The sequence below is a fragment of the Plectropomus leopardus genome, chromosome 15 (assembly GCF_026936395.1).
Source record: "Plectropomus leopardus strain MGB_pleo_1.0 chromosome 15, ASM2693639v1, whole genome shotgun sequence".
NCBI classification, from domain to species: Eukaryota; Metazoa; Chordata; class Actinopteri; order Perciformes; family Serranidae; genus Plectropomus; species Plectropomus leopardus.
In genome coordinates this window covers 28,632,969-28,651,754 of record NC_142190.1, presented here as the reverse complement: position 1 = coordinate 28,651,754, position 18,786 = coordinate 28,632,969, and the positions used below count along the sequence as shown (strand labels likewise).

The 18,786-nt window shown below is 39.2% G+C and overlaps 1 protein-coding gene across 2 annotated transcripts in view; it reads left to right on the top strand.

Moving 5' to 3' along the window:
- The window catches only part of LOC121952281 (roundabout homolog 2-like), a 111,879-nt gene extending 95,509 nt beyond the window's left edge, over positions 1–16,370 (top strand). For both annotated transcript variants that reach the window (XM_088088476.1, XM_042498853.2), the window contains 8 exons: positions 2,541–2,668; positions 3,297–3,569; positions 4,379–4,541; positions 5,707–5,964; positions 6,767–6,978; positions 13,521–13,682; positions 13,827–14,081; positions 14,903–16,370. In XM_088088476.1, coding sequence (XP_087944602.1) covers positions 2,541–2,668; positions 3,297–3,569; positions 4,379–4,541; positions 5,707–5,964; positions 6,767–6,978; positions 13,521–13,682; positions 13,827–14,081; positions 14,903–14,904 — 1,453 coding nt within the window. In that variant the 3' untranslated portion in view covers positions 14,905–16,370. The remainder of the gene's footprint in view (positions 1–2,540; positions 2,669–3,296; positions 3,570–4,378; positions 4,542–5,706; positions 5,965–6,766; positions 6,979–13,520; positions 13,683–13,826; positions 14,082–14,902) is intronic.
- The last annotated feature ends 2,416 nt before the right edge of the window (positions 16,371–18,786 follow it).

Sequence of the window (18,786 nt, the reverse complement as noted above, 5' to 3'; positions counted from 1 at the left end):
CGCTTGGCGTCCTGCACACTGTGGTGGGTTGTGTGTGGAGATGGAAAAACAAAGTGTTGGACCTTGAGACTCCACTCAGCGGCTGTGAGAATTTCCCGCCGGCTCAAAATGCCCAAAGTAAAGTTACCTTTGCATCCACTGAATATCAAATTGTGTAAAAAAAGGAGGAATGAAGGTCTTTTTCCCCCCTCCCTGTTTCCCTTTTCCAGTTTGTCACACCTAAGCAAGCAGATAAGCCCAGAGCTAGAGCAAATGTTGCAAATAATGGACTAAAAATAAACACTTTCTTGCCTTTTGTGTGCATGTGTGCTTCTCCACATGTGTTGGTGTTGGCATGTGCTCCCAAGCAAAATGTATGTAAATGTATGTATGGTTGTGTATTCTAAAATGGAAATTATTGATGTAATTGTTTGAACACCTTTGAGCCATCAAGCAAGTCAGCTGTGAACAATTCCCTCAGCACTTGGCAAATAAGCCTCAGTGGAAAATTCACTGTGTGGCTGCACATTAAGCAAACATATGCAAGCAGGATGCACAAGGCATGTGGATGTTTTGCCTTTTTTTTTTTTTTTTTTTACAGCAGCTGATATGAAGTGGTTGTAAATTGTCTTTTTTTCTCTGTCTCTCTCTCCCTGAATTGCCGCCCACAACTTTCCTACCTTGAAGTCAAAGCCTGTATTCATGACCGTTGTATTTCACTAAGACAAAATGACACGGTAGCTTTCCTAAACCACCTAATGGGCTTTTGCTGTCTCTGTTGCCATGGAGACAGTGCTCCAGTGTAGCCGATCTGCCAGGGGCTGTCCATGATTCTCAATTTAAAATGTAAATTTCTGTTGTGCTAAGGCTCTAAAGTGGATTTAGTGTGTATTTAGGCCTGCCTTGTTTCTCCTGGGAGAGTTAGGGGCGGTGGAGTTAAGGGGGAGAAAGAAGTCTGATTTATAGACTTGCCATTTTATGTCTCTCTGTTGTTTATTGTCGCCTGTGCGGCAGGGCTGCTCCACAGGCGAGAATATGCTGAATGAGTTTTCACATCAATTTGTTGTTGATGCAGCAGGAAGAAAATGAGCAATAGTGTTACGGTGTCGGCTGGATATTTAAAGGGATACTCTGCAGATTTTCAAACAGCTTTGTGTCAAAACAATGTGTGTAGTATGTGTATATGAACCAGTGCCAATTTTGAGAATCCTAGGAAAGTGAAGGAATAACCCGACCTCCTCTCACTATGAGTGGCTAGTACTCTTTGACTTTTTTGGTTGAATTGACTTGTTTTATAGGTAAGAGGAATATGTGAATATATGAGTGGAATATATGAGTAAGTCTGGCTATTTTCTTGCCATCGTAAGATTCCCAAATTTACCTCCTGGGCTTTTGCTTGAACTAAAATCTGTACTTCTGCATTTTCGTATTGACTGCCACCCATTCTGCCACCACACAAAGAGTATAGAAGTCAACCAAAACACTGGCCCGCCCCTCTGTCTGTCTGTCTGTCTGTCTGTCTGTCTGTCTCTGTCTCTGTCTCTCTCTCTCTCTCTCTCTCTCTCTCTCTCTCTTTTAAGGGAGTGCAGATGGAATATAAATTAACATTATGTTATGGCACTGCCTATTTCTGGCATAAAATGTTTTAGACACGTATTTTATTGCCCTGTATAGTTGTTATAACAAGAGTTTGTGAACAGTAAGAGGGTGCCATTGTGCTTCCTGCACAGTAAAAACCAGAGACAAAAAACCCAGATCAGACGGTAAAACGCAACTGCACTGCCTATTTTTTGTCTTAAATGTAAAAATATAATATGTTGCTAAAATGTTTTTAGAAATGTATTTTAGTTTAGCCATGCATAGCTGTAATAGGAGAGTTTATGAACAAAAAAGTGGATGCCATACTGCTTCCTACGCAATGAAATGGGAGGCTGCAAAACTAAGATCAAACTTTTAAACTAAGCAGTGCTTATCAAATAAAAACTGTTATTGAGTTTCATATTTCCCACCTTAGATGTTTTTTAGAAACATATTTTAGCACCCTGTTCAGCTGTAAGAGTGATAGTTTGTAAAAGGAAGTAGGCAGCCTACTGTTTGCTACTCAGAAAAAACAGACCAAAAAAAAAACCAGCTCAGACGGTAAAACATGACTTCACTGCCTATTTTGTGTTTAAAATGCTTTTAGAAACACATTTTAGTGTTTGTTTCTGTTTAGCTGTAATAGCTAGATCAAACAGTAAAACTAAGCAGCGCTTATCAAATAAAATACAAGATTCTGCTACTGTATTGCATGTTTCCTCAGATACATTTTTTTTTTGCGTTATATCGACCACCAATGGCAGCGTTTATGGGTCTGCTGGGGAAAAAGTGTCTTTTTTCTGTATTTTCTCTGGTCACGTAACATTTTTATATATATATATATATATATGTGTATATATATATATATATATATATATATATATATATATATACCTTTCTATTGCAGAAAGTTTGAAATACTTCAATGAAATACTTCTTTGACCATGTCACCGGTTCTCTGCCCCCTCTCTCTACAAATACAGCCGTCCAGGGCTGTTAAAAGCGGGTGACCCAGGCCTCCCCTGGTTAGCCGACTCCTGGCCCTCCACGAGCCTCCCAGCCAACGGGGGCTTGGGGAGTCCGAAGGGCGGCAGCAACTTTGGCCGAGGAGGTAAGAAACATAAACATGCTGGGGTGTCGGGAAAATACAGTTTTAGCAATGCCTGGTCAGACAGTTTTGATGCTCATCCTTTGGGAAGTGCAGTGACAGCACGTCACACATAAGCATGCACACACAAACAAACACGCGCACAAATTAAAAGAGCCTTTGAGGGCTATACTTTACTAATTTGATTTGACAAGCCTGATATTTCAGCTTAAGTTTGCATCTACTTTTTGCCTGTCGTTTGTTTTCATGGGCTGCCATTGTGCATTTTTCGAGGTTGTTTGAGATTGATCGTGTGTAATGTGTATTTGTGTGCATCGGCTTGTTGGAGCTCTAGGGAGCTGCAGGCTTTATGTGTGCAAGACAGTAGAGCTGAAGGTTAGCGCTGTTTGAATATCCCTCTTGTGAACACTCCACTGGGTTCCCACAGCATGTTGCATGCTAATTGTGGTAGTAGATAATCACTTTCATTTATATCAAGTCCATTTGAGACCTGTATTTAACTAATACAGAGTGCCAGCGCAGCAGGGAGTGTTAATGACCTTAAAGATCGTTAACTTCATGTCAACTTATCTCTCCATGATCCCTTTCCTCCCTTCTATCCCTGCTCTGTCACACTCCTCTTTTGTCTCAGATGTTTTACCGTCAGCGGCAGTAGAGAAGACGGGCACCATGCTGTCTGATGGTGCCATCTACAGCAGTATTGACTTCATGGGGAAAGCAGGCTACAGCAGCCCAGCGCGAGGCACTCAGCCCACACCCTACGCCACCACTCAGATACTGCAGTCCAACAGCTTCCACGAGCTGGCTGTGGACAGGCCAGATCCCCGCTGGAAGGCTTCTCTCCAAGCCCAGCAGGAAATAGCAAACCTGGGCTACTCGCTAACTGACAGACGCCCTGGCAGCGGTACGAGCCATGTTGAAGATAAACTATTTTTTTTGTGGTGTGATGTTTTTGCTCTTGTGTGTGTATCTTGGTGTCTCTGTGGATTGCAGTGGTGCTTGAACACCCAACATTTTTACATAAAATGACAGGTAGTAGGGTTTTTTCTCTGCGAAATTACTACAAGGGAGTTGGCAGAGTAAACCAGGGAAAGAGCAAACTGAAAAGGAGGGAATTTATTTACATATTCACTGAAAATGGACCCCTAGGATAATGTTCTTAATTACTCTTCTGTCTTCATCACAATTCTACCCCGGGAGCTCATCTAGCCCAGAAATGTCACCCAATCATGACGCATTTCTTTGGGTTAACTTGATTAGTGATGGCGGAAAATCCCTCAGTGTTCAGAGTTATTTAAGCAGTGTATATACATTTAGTAAAGTCATGGAGGTTTTTTTTATGTACTTTTCTTGTGATGCACAATGGCTTGTGTGCTCAGCTAAATGTCAGGCTTACCGGAGATAAAGTAGAGCAAGTGGGGAAGCTGTAAGAAAGAAACTTAAAGTGGTTTGCCGCAGGTTTTGGTGCCTCTTTAAGAAATGTCAACATTTAGAAAAATTCCTAATGTGCTGTCGGCACACAAAAAGGGAGAAATAATGAACGCTGGGTGGAAGACAGGTTTGAAAAAGTTCAGATAGAAGAGAGAGAAAGATTCTGTTAAGGCGGTGCTATGTGAAATCAGTGTAGAATAATATTTATGAGTTGGGCGTACAGGGATTTCTCAGCATTGTGGAGAGGAGCCTAAACTTTCTTCCCTCTTTGCCTCCCCCCAGGTGTAAAGGTTGGAAAGAAAAAGAAGGTGAAAGGTGGGACAAAGGCCTCTAAATCAAATGGGACGTGCTGGGCTAACATGCCTCTGCCTCCACCACCCATGCATCCTCTCCCTGGTACTGAGGTTGACCTTGACCGTTACCCCCAGGAAAACCACGGAGGAGGGTAAAGTTACATTCATATCTCATCAATCTCTGCCCTGGAACAGATGCACACAAACACAAAAACACACACACACTGACAGAAGAAACGCATGCAAAGACAGAGGTCACAATATCCTGCACCTGTGCCCAGAATGTGTGGCGTATATGTGTGTGTGAGAAACCAGAAGAAAATACTGGGGCATAGTACTCTGCAAATACAGATATGATACATTTGTTGTTATTAGGTAGCGGGTACACTGAAACACTATGGATAATGTGGGGTTTGGTTTGGGTTCAAGAACTACTTGGTCATGTTTTGGGTTAATATAGCAGGTTTTGGGGGCACAGTCCCGGCTGGAAAAGCAGAAGTTTTCTGCTAAAAAACACTTTTCATGAAACTATCTCTGTTGGGTAAACAGTGATGGGGAGCTAAGTAACTCCCATTGTATGTGCCTAAAAAGCCACTTGACACAGAGCATCAGGTCACTCCAAAACACCTACATTCGGTGCCTTAAATCCCACTGGAAATCATTTGGTGCCTTAAACTTCTGCTGGAAACACAGTCCCATTGCTACAAAACACTCATGTTTAGTGCCTCAAAAGGCACTTGAAACACAGCAATGGGTTACTTCAAAACACCCAAAGCTGGTGCCTAAAAATCCACCAGAAATACAGCAATGACTGGCTAAATCACAACTGTTTTTGTTACTCTTGAGTAGTGGTCTGCATTTATCAGTAACTTGGTAATGAGTGACTGAAAGAATGAGATCATGAATACAAGCTCACCATCCACCATCTCCTGCACCTCCCCATGACAAAGTCGGCTCATAATTTCACATTAGAAACATTGATATGATACGTATGAAACATTCAAAGGTAGTACATACAGTACATGTATACCAACATCTTCTGGGATGACAAAATGCTCACACAGAACTTCAGCTGCCTATTTTTCTAATGAAATAAAACAAAAAAAATGATTTGCAATAAGCTGCTATACACATTAAATTTGCCAGCCGAGGAAAAACAGATTATCATCATTTTGATCCATTTAGCATAGAGTTAGATTCACTTAGGAATGCAATTAAATCCTTCCACATTTCCTATCCTCCTCAACTATATTCAATCAGCTGTTCAGCAATGTCAGTTTGATGATTAATACATAAAACATTTTCTCCACATGCCAGATATGACAGCAACAGTTGGGCCCCACCCATGTCCGTCCAGACCTACCGCCATCAGAATTTGGACAACGAGGTCGAGGAAGAGAGAGGTCCCACACCTCCCCTGAGAGGACGATCCTCCTCTCCGGCAGCTGCTTCCTTCAGTCAGCCCTCATCTTCCTCACTCAGCTCTGCCCACCATGAGGAAATGCAATCCATTCTGCAGGCCCACTTGGATGAGTTGACCAGGGCTTACCAATACGAGGTGGCCAAGCAGGCATGGTAAGGATCTTCTTAAAGCTCCAGCTAACTGAATTTTGAGACCTACTATAAATTGTTTTTTTTTTTTTTGGGGGTGAAAAAAATAAAAAATGTGTGACTCTTAGATCACTTGAAAGTTTTATACTGTGTGTGTGCGTCACAATTTTACTTCAGATACCTTTGCTTTGCACAGCAGGAGAGATACCTGTAATTTTATTCATTTCATTCCGTTGATAGTTTGGGTTTTGCATATCAATGGCCGATGTTTGAGTGTCTTATAATACTGGTATTTACATGTGTCAGCCCCAAACCTGCGGTCCGTGTTCCTTGCGAGCGATAAAAACAGCTCTGCATTGATTGCACCTTTGATGGAGCATTGGAAAACTTGACAAGTCAGGGGCGACACGTGTTGGAGGGTAATGACTGGGTTTAGTCTAACATGCTGTTCTGACATCAGTAAATAGAGTTGGTAATTATGCATGCATCTCCTCTATGGCGGGATGTGAGCCATCATGGAGGACAGCTGTGGGGGAGATAACAGGCATGTTGGTGACAGCCCTGCCCATCCAGATATCCTTTATCCAGCCCAATTACAACTCCATTGTGTTAGCACAACACACCAGCGCTGAGGAAAGTAATCAGTGAAATCACTGCAGGCATTCATCGTCTCTGCACATTGCATCTCCACCTATTTTTGAATATGCGCTAATTCTGCATTCTGGAACTTGTTTTGCAGTATTTTTGCTAATTTTCTGACCTCAGTTATTTTTTTTCTGATGTATTTTTTTCATTAATATACAGTATTTACTCCACAATTAATTAGGCACTTGAAGGGCAGTCCAAACGTGTCCACCACCCCCATCCCTCCAATGGACTTCATGTCCAGTACACTGGGCTCTGATCTGGGAGCTACTCTCCTTTCTGAGGAAGACGAGGATGTGGAGGAGGAGGATGAGAGATACGCTGTGGTGTCAAAGAATCTGTGTGGCTTTGAATACACTCCTGGTCACAGCGTGGATAACCTAGAGGGCTCAGGTATGTTTTAAATGCGGTAAAATGAATTTGACTGAAGTTGTTGCTTTCTAATGTGTGAACCACCGGGGCATTGAGAGTAAAAAAAAAAAGAAAAGACAAAAAAGGCAAGCTCACAATTGAAGGGCTTCATCACATCATTTATGCTGCGCAAAATATGATGAAACTTTGAGAAATGTATCCAGTGGAGATGCAGGTAGATCCACAATAAGTGCATGGATAACATGACAGAGTAAACATACCTGTATATATTTTTCAGTACATATATATCTCAATACATACATTTTAGCAATAGAACATGAATGACTACAAGGTGGGGGAATGTTGTTGATGACAGAAGAACATTAAGTGAAACTCGATTGTCTTTTTTTAAGATTAATAGCTGTAATTAGGTTCATTATTATTTAAAGTACATAGAGTTTAACCCTTAACTTTCTGTATACACCACTTGTCCTAAGGGTCAAAAAATGACCCACCTTCATTAAACCCCTAAAATAAAAAAGCTTGATTGAATTTTAAACCCCAAATCTATTTTGCATAAAGACACAACCTGTCATTCATCACAAACTTTGTGAATATCTAGGTTTTCCCTCTTCACGGCACAGAAAGACTGCATTTAATCAGTGGAATCCACTCGTTTTTATTATAACACACCTGTCAGAATTGTTTTCTTTATTAAACTAGAGGTTTTGTTATTTTATTATTATTATTATTATTATTATTATTATTATTATTATTATTATTATTATTATTGCTTTAGGTACCGCATCAGTGTTAACATAATTTTTTTCACAATATACAGTATGTCGTGCAAAAAGTAGTTTTGATTGCATTTTATAATAGAGAAACAATAACAGTCTTTAGCAACATAGTATAGTTTAGGACAGTATACAAGATTGTGTGCAAGGACTTTGCAGATGTATTTCTGTGTGTGTGTGTGTGTGTGTGTTTGTTTGTTTGTTTGTTTGTTTGTTTTTTATAACTGCAAGGACAAAAATAACTCCTAAGACAAGATCTTTCCCCTGTTGGTTTCCGGCTTTTTTGGAAATATGAACAAAGGCAATGTTTCACTTTGCTTCTCATGTTGGGGTCACTCTAGGAAAAGTCATCAAATTTCAAGTTGAAAAAAAAGATCATTTAGGGGCTTTTCTATGCTGTTAAACATAGTGGCAGGACATTTTTTACTTCCAAGACAACGTAAGGGTTAAGAGCTAGCTCTCTATCCAAGGATGTGTTCATAAAAGGTGTCACCTCATTAGCTACATTAAGTTGCATGTACATAATATTCAGATTTAAAATATCTGGTGTGCTTTATCAAAATCAGTCAGCTCATCTCTAGATGAATCTGGATTTGTCAAAGACTTGTCTTTTGGTAATTTTGGTTTCTTTGTAAATGCCTTGGATTTCTGAATATTTATTGCCAAACTCAGATAATAATCACACTTTTGAAGCTTGTAAAGGCATGATGACAATCTCACAGCAAACACTCATCAACTTTTCTCTGGTCCTACTCAGCACCCCTTTCCCTATAAACTATACTATAAATGACAGACCTAACATTATAGTCACATGCAGCGGTAAAGGACAGAAAGCTTTCATCTGATTTCAAATAAAAAAAATCTTGACTTTCAGAGTATTACAACATTTTAAAACCCACCTGATCACCAGTTATGACCCTCTTGAACTAGCTCTAAACTAGCCTTACCATCACGCATGGAAATATATGGAAATAAATGTTTAAAATATTGTCAATACTGACATGCTACACATTGTTAGCTTGGTTCAAGGCCCAGTGTGTAGGATTGAAGGGAATCCTTAGCAGAAATGTAATAATATGGAAAAAATACTATGTTTTCATTTGTTCTTAATCAAACAAGACTTGTTGTGTTTTTGTTACCTTTAAATGAGCCATTTCTATCTACATATAGATTGGGTCCTCTTCCATGAAGTCTTTCATTTTCTACAGTAGCCCAGAATGGACAAATCAAATAGAGCCATTCTTGTTTTTGCATTTTCACATTGGCCACTTTAATTTTCCCACAAGCTTATGGAACTTAAGATACTTAAATCCTACACACTCCTGCAATCCTACACACCCTTTAAATTCTCCACATTTCAATAATTCAGTTCAATAACGAAAACTATGAGCACCAAAGTAAATTCAAGTTAGATTTATCAGAATAGTAAACAAGGGAGATTTAAAAAAAAAAAAAGGGTGACTCTCTACCTTTGAAACAATCAGACAGACGGAATATGTGTCTATTCCTTGATAAGCTATTCATATTCCTTTAATCTGTACGGGACAACAGATCAAAAGAATCAAATGAGCTTTTCAAATAATTAATCGAGTATGTGAACTTGGTTGTGTTAGGTCTATTATTAACTGTATGCTAACTTTGTTTGTCAAACGGACCACAGTTCTTTTGACATAATCAATATTTTCTCATCTTCCTGCATCCTGTTGTCAGGTGTGGTTGTTTTCTTTACCCTCCTGGCTATAAAATGGAAGGTCCTCAGGCTTTTCTGTGCATATTTCACCCCAGAGTGCAGCATGCTGTTTCACTTTGGAAGGCCAGAGGGCTCTGTCACAAATCTTTGCAGCCACCATAATGAAAAGTTTGAAGTCACATGTCACAGTCATGATGTTACGTTTGGGATTTTGCTTTATATTTGGAGCATATAAACAAAAATGATTTTATAAGAAGCTTTGAATCTCCTTTTTCCAAAATTGTATAAAACTGAAAATGTATTTTGGGGTCAGTGTGATGCAGTGTCACATATTTATCCCTTAGCATCTTTCAAGTGTTGTTTTATCTGCTCATTATTACTTACAAATGGAGAATATATTCCAAAACACATGTACAAAGACACAGATGCAAACACAAATGCTGTTAATACGAAAATGTGTTATTATGTAGATGTAAAATAGCTTTGGACAGATCATGTTAAAAGTGCAGATACATACCCCCCCCCCCCACACACACACACACACACACGTAGCCAAAGAGGCTGCAGCTACTCAGCCCAAGAAATTGCATTAATATTAAATCATTTTGCAGTACATGATTTAACTCCCATGACAATGCTTTGTGGCAGTGCCGAAAGAAGTGTGTTCATAATGTAGCGAGGCAAAATGAATTCTTGGGGGTCAGAGTTGTGTGTCTGGCCAACAATTTTGGCTTTTTTTTCAACTACAAGCTTTCCTTTACAAATCCTTGTTCGCTGCCATGCACAGATATTCAAGGAGTAAAATAATGTGTTTAAAAAAAAAATACACAAAAAAAAAACAGCGCTGAATGTTCCAGAACATCATCTTTTAACATAATCCAGGGCTTTGCAGAATGGTCCAATATCAACACTCTGTCTGTCATTAGGGTTTGGACCACGGAGGCAGCAAACACTGTGCAGTCTGTTGGCTGACTGAACTATCACCTACGGACACACTGCACAGAACAAAGACCAAGGCGTACAATAGCCTTTTTAATCATTCACATTCAAGCTGTCTAGTAGTTATCTTTTCAAATATTACATAGTCCATTAGTAATGTTTTTATGTAGCAAGCAACCACAGAAGGTGTATAGGCTCAAAATTATTCAGACATCATTGTCTAAATCATAGGTACCTTCTTTCTCTGTAAGTGTTCTTTGTCAAAGAGATATTCCGACAGCCTGTGTAAAGTCATTTTAAGCCATTCTTACATAGACATCAAAAACATAGCATAGAATATTTTAAAATACTTTCGTAGTGCTCTATTGAAAAGTCACACATCCAACATTTAAGGTTTGATGCATTTATAAATATAGTTCTGTCTGAAGGCGTTTCTTTAGAGAAAAACTTGAAGGCTTCTCCCACAGGGACAGAACTGTACCATTTTTAGACTCTAGCATTGTTTGATAGGTTAAGAGATTGACTCGTGCATTGAGAATATGTGTTTTTGACACTTTTAATAACCCCCTGCAGGGTGAAATATGTGTCAGTATGACTAAAAATATTGACAAACATTAGCAATGCAAACAGTTTATCGTGTCATGTTTAGCTGTCACATATTGTAAGTTGTAATAAGACAAGCAGGCTGAGAAAATAGGCTTAGTCCAGTGAAACAAATCATGAACAAAGAGAGTGAAGTGGTGGTATTTCCACAGGGGGTGCCATATTACAGTTGTGGATTCATGCTTTAAATGGTTTGTTTAGCATTACATATTTTCATAATGTTAGTATTAAAGAACACTTTCAAAAGTGTAGGTTCTGAACATCATAGAGCTGGCTACTTATCTTGCCGCAACAAAGACAAATAGTTTTTGAGACCTTCTTGTGAAGCATTTAGTAATGCTGTTATCAATGAATTTATGCTAAGTGGTTTGCTTTTTATGTGGATCCCCATTAGTTGTTTCCAAGGCAACAGCTACTCTTCCTGGGGTCCATGTAGTTGGTCCAACATGGACCTAAGGTGTCTTTTGTTTCACAGATATCCCATGTTATTTGAATCATCTCAAATCCTCCTTTCAAAAACATCACATGTAGACGTGTGTTTAACGAGGTACAAGGCAAGGTACAAGCTAGATTTATGTCATTTTTTAAACAGTGTAAAAAATGAAATTAAAATCACCAGCTACTATGAAAATTCCATGCAGTTGCTCAGGCATGTTGCTACTGATGGCATCACACAATTTCTGTGCTGTAGTCTTGTGTCCTGTTGGCGCTGAACAAGGTCTGCCAATCTAGTGCAATAGCCTAATCTGGGGTGTTAGGTGTTAACCATGTCTCTGTAAAGATGTGCGCAAAGCAGTCTCTGATTTTCTGTTTCTTTGTGAGCCTCAATCACATCGCATCTCATCCACTTTTTTCTCGTGCAACCGGACATTAGCCAGAAGACGGCTTGATAGAGGAACAGCTCTCGGTCCCAGTCGAGTTCGGTTTAGTTTCTCCACTCTACACTTGGCGTATGCCATTGTTGGGGATCCTCTTGCGGTCTGCTGCATTCAGGCTAAACCTCATACAACTTTTCCCGATGTTGATAAATGCTTCTCTATCAAAGAAAAGGGGAGTAGAAAAAAAATAGAAAAATATAGCAAAACATATAGCAGGGATTTGAGGAGCTACTAGCTGCTTCATCTGCATACGCTGCTGTTGTCATAACACAAGTATGACACAACATTTAATAATTGTTCTGATTTCTTACTTTTGTTGATTTCACTTGTAGTAATATTTCCACCAGCTGATTCCTTTTGTACAATCCCATCTGAGAAGGCGGGTATGGTTGTAACAACAGGGTTGTAACAGCAGCATTTTAACCGCGAAGGGATTACCTGTGAGTCATGTAAATTGCATAACCACTTCCTTTCTAAAGTTACATGTTAAATTTCATAGCTATGTAATGAAGTGTGCAGATTTTACAGCTAAAATACTGTTTTCTTTTAGGTATGAAAGTAACTTCTGGACCAAGTCTTAGTCTGTTAGAAATTATACTGTTTAAGTTAGAATTGTGTAACTTGTAGCAGACTACAGAGTAGTCACTTGGGTAAAATGTGAGGCAACTCATCTTTACTCATTTCAAATTGCTGTGTTGCTACAGTTAGCTTGACAATGGCTGATGTGAATAGAGATGGTTGTAATACCTTTTAAAGAGGTGTTGCAACCATAGATTCTATAAAGAGCTACCAGAGTAGCTACTGTGATGTCACCCATAGGTTTGGTAAGAAATGTTCCAAAAATTGATAGAAAACTATTTTGAAATAAGAGAGGGAAAAATGTCCAGGGAAAAAAGAAAAAGCTGGGGGAAAATTACATTTATAATTATCACAATTACATCATTAAATTATATTAAAGAACTATTACAAATTTTAAGACCCCTTTTAACTTTCTTCTTCTATTTTGTTTTGTTATATATTTTTAAAAATGAATGAAATTGAATATTTCATTAAATTGAATTGCTAATTTTAACATAATTTTCTTGTACTTTTTACAAATTTCTTGTTAATTTCTTGCTTCTTCTTCAATTGGTCATTGCCTTCCTTGAAAGAAATTGAGACAATTTGCTCAGGTTTCTAAATGTTAAATATGTGTTACATTTAGTTTGTACCAGGTTGTAAACATGTCTATTTCAGCTGTAAAGTTGGACAATTTAATGTGGAGGTCTATGAGGATTTATTTTGTTTCAGAGTCAGCCTTATGTGGACATTTGATGAACTGCAACTTTTGGCACTTCCGCATCTGCTTCCTTTTTCCAGCCTCAGAGGTTGCCACCCTTCTGCTTGAGGAATTAGTTGAAACCCCAAAAAAAGAGCTAAGACTGAATGACAGCTGAACAAACTTTATCTAACAATCTTAGTGAGTCTTCAGCAGCCGAGAGGGTTCCACTACAACAAGCAGCCCTTTGCTGCATTCTCCTCCCTTTTAGGCTATCTGCCCTATCAAAGAAAATAGCCAAAAAACACAACACAAAAACAGTTTATCAAGTTATAAATACGAAAAAAAGGTTACAACCCCCCCTTCTTCTTCAGGCACTTTTAGCCAGATCTTTATCTTTGTGAACTTTCTCTCTGCAGCTAAAAGCTCGCAGCAGTGCCGCTCAGGCAGCTCTGGCTCAGCAGACCATGGTGAGCAGGGCACACATAGCCTTGGCCACAAGAGGGCACCACTGACTGGCCTCAAACCACAGACGGGCAAGGTCGGGACTCTACCCAGACGAAGAGACACCAACACAGACGGTGAGTTAAGTCTCTTACTCTCTCCGCCTGCCTTTGTTTGCCAGAGAATCCTTTATTATTGTAAATTCAGCCAGGAGCGCCTCTATCATGATGTCTCATTTGTATCCTTTGCCAAATACCCTCATCTACCATCCACTCCAACAGCCCACACACCGGCCATGAAGTCCCTGCACAGCGTGGGCTCCCGCATGAACAGCTCGTGGGCAGCTGCGGCCTCAGACCCCTCTGAGGAGTGCATGGTGACCGTGTCGACGCTGGAGCGTCAGCATATGGCTTCCTGGAGCGGCACAACAACATCCAACAGGGCCACCCTGGGTAGAGGTTCCCACAAGAGACCTGGCACAGATCCCTCCCTCAATGGGCATCCTTCAACAAACAGCACAGAGAAAAGGGAACACTGTAGGTGTTAATCCTCACAAGGGTGCATTTGTGTGCTCATTACACATCATGGTATAATTTAACGCAAACACATATCAACCATATCTGCAGAGAGAAACAATATTCAGATTTTACTCTTGACATTTAGTTGTTTTTTGTTTGTTTTTTTTGCATTACCCTGATTGATAAAACGACAACGCCATGCAGTTTAATAATTGTAGAATAAATGATAAATTTTAAATTATGGCTGTTACTTCTTCAACAAATTTTAAAGAAGGAAAGACAACCAAGATTTGCGTCCTCTAGTCAGTTGTGACAGCATTACAGTGCAGTTATATAATATACATCTCAATAGGGATACATGGAATGACTTTTGCAGTCATTCTGTGTCTCTTTGCAGTTTGTTTGCATCTCTTAAAAGTATTTTGTGTTTCCTTTTTGGTCTTTTTGTGCATTTCTGCAGTTATTTCGTGTCTCTGCAGTTTCTTTGCATGTCTTTCTGGATATTTTGTGTTTCTGTGTGGTTGTTTTGTCCATCTCCAGATCTTTTGTGTCTTTGCAGTTTCTTTGCATCTCTTTCTAGACTTTTTGTGTTTCTTTGTGTTCATTGTGTTTGTTTCTGCAGCTATTTTGTGTCTCACTGATACACTGGGCCCCTTGGCCTGTGCCTGGTTAGCTTGTTTAGTGATCCTTCCATGGCTCCACCATTTTCAATAAGTAGAGTTGTATGATACCACAATTGAGATCGAATGTGGAATCGAGAAATACAGATATATAGATATTAAGAAAATTTGATTTGACCTAAATTTAACATTGTTGGTTTTCTGTGTCTGCTCTTCCAGAGTCTTTGTGAAGCATCATTCCCTGCAGTTGCTGCCTGTCCCAGGACACCTTGTTTGTAAGCGCCATGAGATTTTTCTCTCTGCGAGTGACACAGAATGATGTTTGGAAGACAGAGAGGAGACAGAACGAAGACAAAGGAACAGAGTGCAAGATAAAAATGCAGAGCTGTAAATGTCATGTACAGACACAGACACCAGTCTCACAGTGTTATTTTCATCCCCCCTCTTCAAAAGAGTAAACGGTATGTTATATGTCCGCTTCTTTTTTTTCTGTCACATGGTGTACAAAGATTCACACAGTGGAGACAAAGAAGAAAAATCACAACAAAATGACCAACTAAAGTGTAAAAGGACTTGCATAATTTGTAAATATATTTTTTAATGTTTTTCTCTTCCTTTTGCTTTGCTATGCAAGCCAAACCCAATGTTGTCTCTTTTGTGATTTATTACTGTGAATGATTTTTCATTAATGCTCAAACTTTTAGCTTATTTTGATGAAGCTACTGTATCGATGTACTTTGCACAGAGCGTTTTTGGTGAAAATAAGCACAAACCCATTGTCAGCTGAGCTGAGGAGGAGAATCATAATGGCAAAGAGGGATGTCTATGTTAAACAGAACCTAAACAGAAGATATATACTTGGCTGTACTATAATTGTCTTAAGAAACACTCATATACTGAGATTTACAAGGAAAAAACACAGGAAAATACTTGGAAACAATAAGCCAATACAACAAACTGTGTTTCACAGGACTTGCTGGGAATCCTATTATGCATTATACTAACAACAGTTCTCAGTAAAATGGTTAACAGAACATTATGTTATGGTAACAAAGCAACACATCAATTGTGATATCCAAAGCAAAGATGTAGGAAAATAGGTGGCATGTCCCTGCCACCCCCCCCCCAAAAAAAAGAGTATGTTAATAAAAAATTATATATATATTTGTTTTGTTAATTTTGTTTCCAATTACATACAATGACATAGTGACAGTGCAATATTGAAAGGACAATATGACAGTGAAGGGAAATGTCCAGGCCAAAATATCCTGATGTCACCTGAAGACGAATGAGATGCAGAGTTTAAAGAACAATATATATGATGTTAAACATCAAAGAAACTATACTAGATTTGTTCTAATGTATTACATTGTTGAATGGATATTGACTTTCACCATCACCATACAAACATGTATAGACTCAATCAACTGCCAAATTTGAAGATGTTTTGAAAACCTTCTCCAGTTTATAAAATGCAGCCAATTAGCATTTTTCTGCCAATGAGATTCACGACATGATGTCTTTCCACTCGTTTGGATGGTTTTGTTCTGATCATTGTTCTGGTGATGGCTCTCCCTTTGAAGAATCTTTACCTGCCAGATTGGTTTGCCCTCAGGAATACGCAGCCACATACAGTTGGGCCATTTTTTCAATCCTTTGATGCAAAATAAAAAGTGTATGTGAAAACAAACCAGTCCATTTTGGAATTTGAAATCCTTTATATATATATATATATATATATATATATATACTTGAGAAGCACAGTTGGATCATTTCATAGATTTCATATGGTCATTTTGTCTTAAGATGAGACAATGATTTTAGTGCACAGTGTGTATTATATAGTGTATAATACAGCTGAAACTTGTGTCGGTTAGGATTCCTTCAGTGTTCATTACTCAGTATGTTTTCACCTGGAGCCAAATTATCTACCAAGGTCTCTTCCTCTCCAAAACAAATGGACAAGGGGCCTCATGTACAAAGGGTGCATACGCACAAAAGCATGGTGTTCGCCCTTTTCCACATTCACGTTCCGATGTATTAAGAGTGAAATGACCGTGGAAATGTGTGGTGCTCCACGCCAGCTTCATGGCTGCCATATGCATGTCTACTGCTTTTGATCCGTTGGCGACACTTATAGGTGATACTGGGACACTGTTAACAATATCAAAATGGTTACTCCTCTGAGTGATGTGCACATCAGAGACACACTGATGAACTTTAACACATCCACCTTCGTCAATTAGATGAGTGGATATAAAAGCATGCACAAAATGTTGCAGATAATAATGTTAACAACAATTAGCATTATTAGAAGATATTGCAAATGGGCACACGATGACGAGTGGCTCATCAGCCGTTTGAAGTTTTCCGAGGGCAATCCTGAACTGTGAGGAGCCATGCGCTGATCTGCTCATACGGATGCTGACCACACCGGGCTTCCTAGCGACAGGGGCATTCCAGAGGAAGCTGGTCGACCTATCGGGACAGTGACAGTAGACCCTGAGCCAAGCCATGCCAGCTGTGTGGGACGGAATTATCCACATGTCAGCCAGGTATATCAAATTCCCATACAATGCAGCTGAATAGGCCAACATTAAAGCGCAATTTGCAGCGAGAGCCGGTTTTCCTAATGTAATCGGAGCTCTCGACTGCATACACATTGCTATAAAAGATGAATATATTTATGTTAACAGGAAGCATTTTCATCTGATCAATGTACAGATCATACGTGATGCGCAAATGCAATTAACAAACAATGTGGCAAGATGGCCTGGATCAACGCAGGATTCATTCATTCTAACGAGCAGCATGGTTGGGAACATGCTACAAGCTGGCAACGTGCGCGATGGGTGGCTTCTAGGTGAGTAAATAATTATTCGTTTAATTGTCCTAATATTAATCCCCCTGATGCGCATTCAGCATGTGCGCCCCCAAATATCATCATGTCTTCACAGACATAATGTCACTGGTTAGTGACTTGCTGGTTTTTTCAGATTAAACTACAAATTACAAGCTTTCCAACAAGCCCCTGTTTGTGTTTGAGAAATTATGTCAATAAACATGTGCGTAAAGTTTGAAATCACTTGATCAGCCTCACCTTTTCCCCAGCGCACTGCTGCGTTCATTTACAACTGTAGTGCATGATGCATGCGATCTATGAAATTAACAAATGGAAACTGTAAATCCATTTTGCACAAAAAATATACTTTAAGGAGCGTCTCCAACTCACATTCTGAAAAATTCTTCTCCCTAGTTTTACTAATTGCTAATGTTTGTGTTATCTGAGATAAGAGAGGGGAATCCTACATGCAGGGCCTAGTTAAATTAATCTGCATATTTAAATGAGGGCATGGAGAGGGAGGAGTCTGGTACCCCTATACATGCTCAATTCCACGTTGATTGGGATGTACAAAGGAAATGTGCTTGGATTCATGAGTGTGCACAGTTTCATACATCTGTATTTTTTTGTGCGTACAACATTTTCTGGATTTAAGTATACGGCATGTTTCAGTAGCAAAGCCATCAAGTCTTTGTTCATTAGGCCCAGGTGATAGAAACTGGTAACAAAAAAAAAAAAAAACACAAAAAAACAACTCTACTCAAGACACATCAGTTTCATGCTACAACTGTGCCCACGTTTCCTATGGCTCTGTCCCTGATAGCTGAGGCATTCTCTGTTTCTCGGTTGTTGAGCAATATCACAAGAAAACTAGACAACAAGAAAAACATCCCCTTGGACTCAGAGATGAACTGTTTAGATTTTGGTAGCCATAGGTCAAAGGTCAAGGTCACTTGACCTCATCTGTCCAAGCTTGTGAGTTGGATCCTTATCCAGGACAGGTGGCTGCAAAAGGAGACTGTGAAAGGGACCTTAAAAACAGCTGAAGTATCAGGTGTATTAGCTCAGGTTATTAAAAGGTTTTTAAGTTTAAACTTGCTTGTTAATGCTACCTTTGGCTAATTTGTGCTGTTTCAGGCATCATGCTATGCTTTGTTTTATTTTTTTATTCAGTTTTGGACGACATACTCTGCTATGACTTTTTTATGCAGTTTTAAAACATACTATACTATGCTGTTTTTTAATGCTATTTTGGTTAACA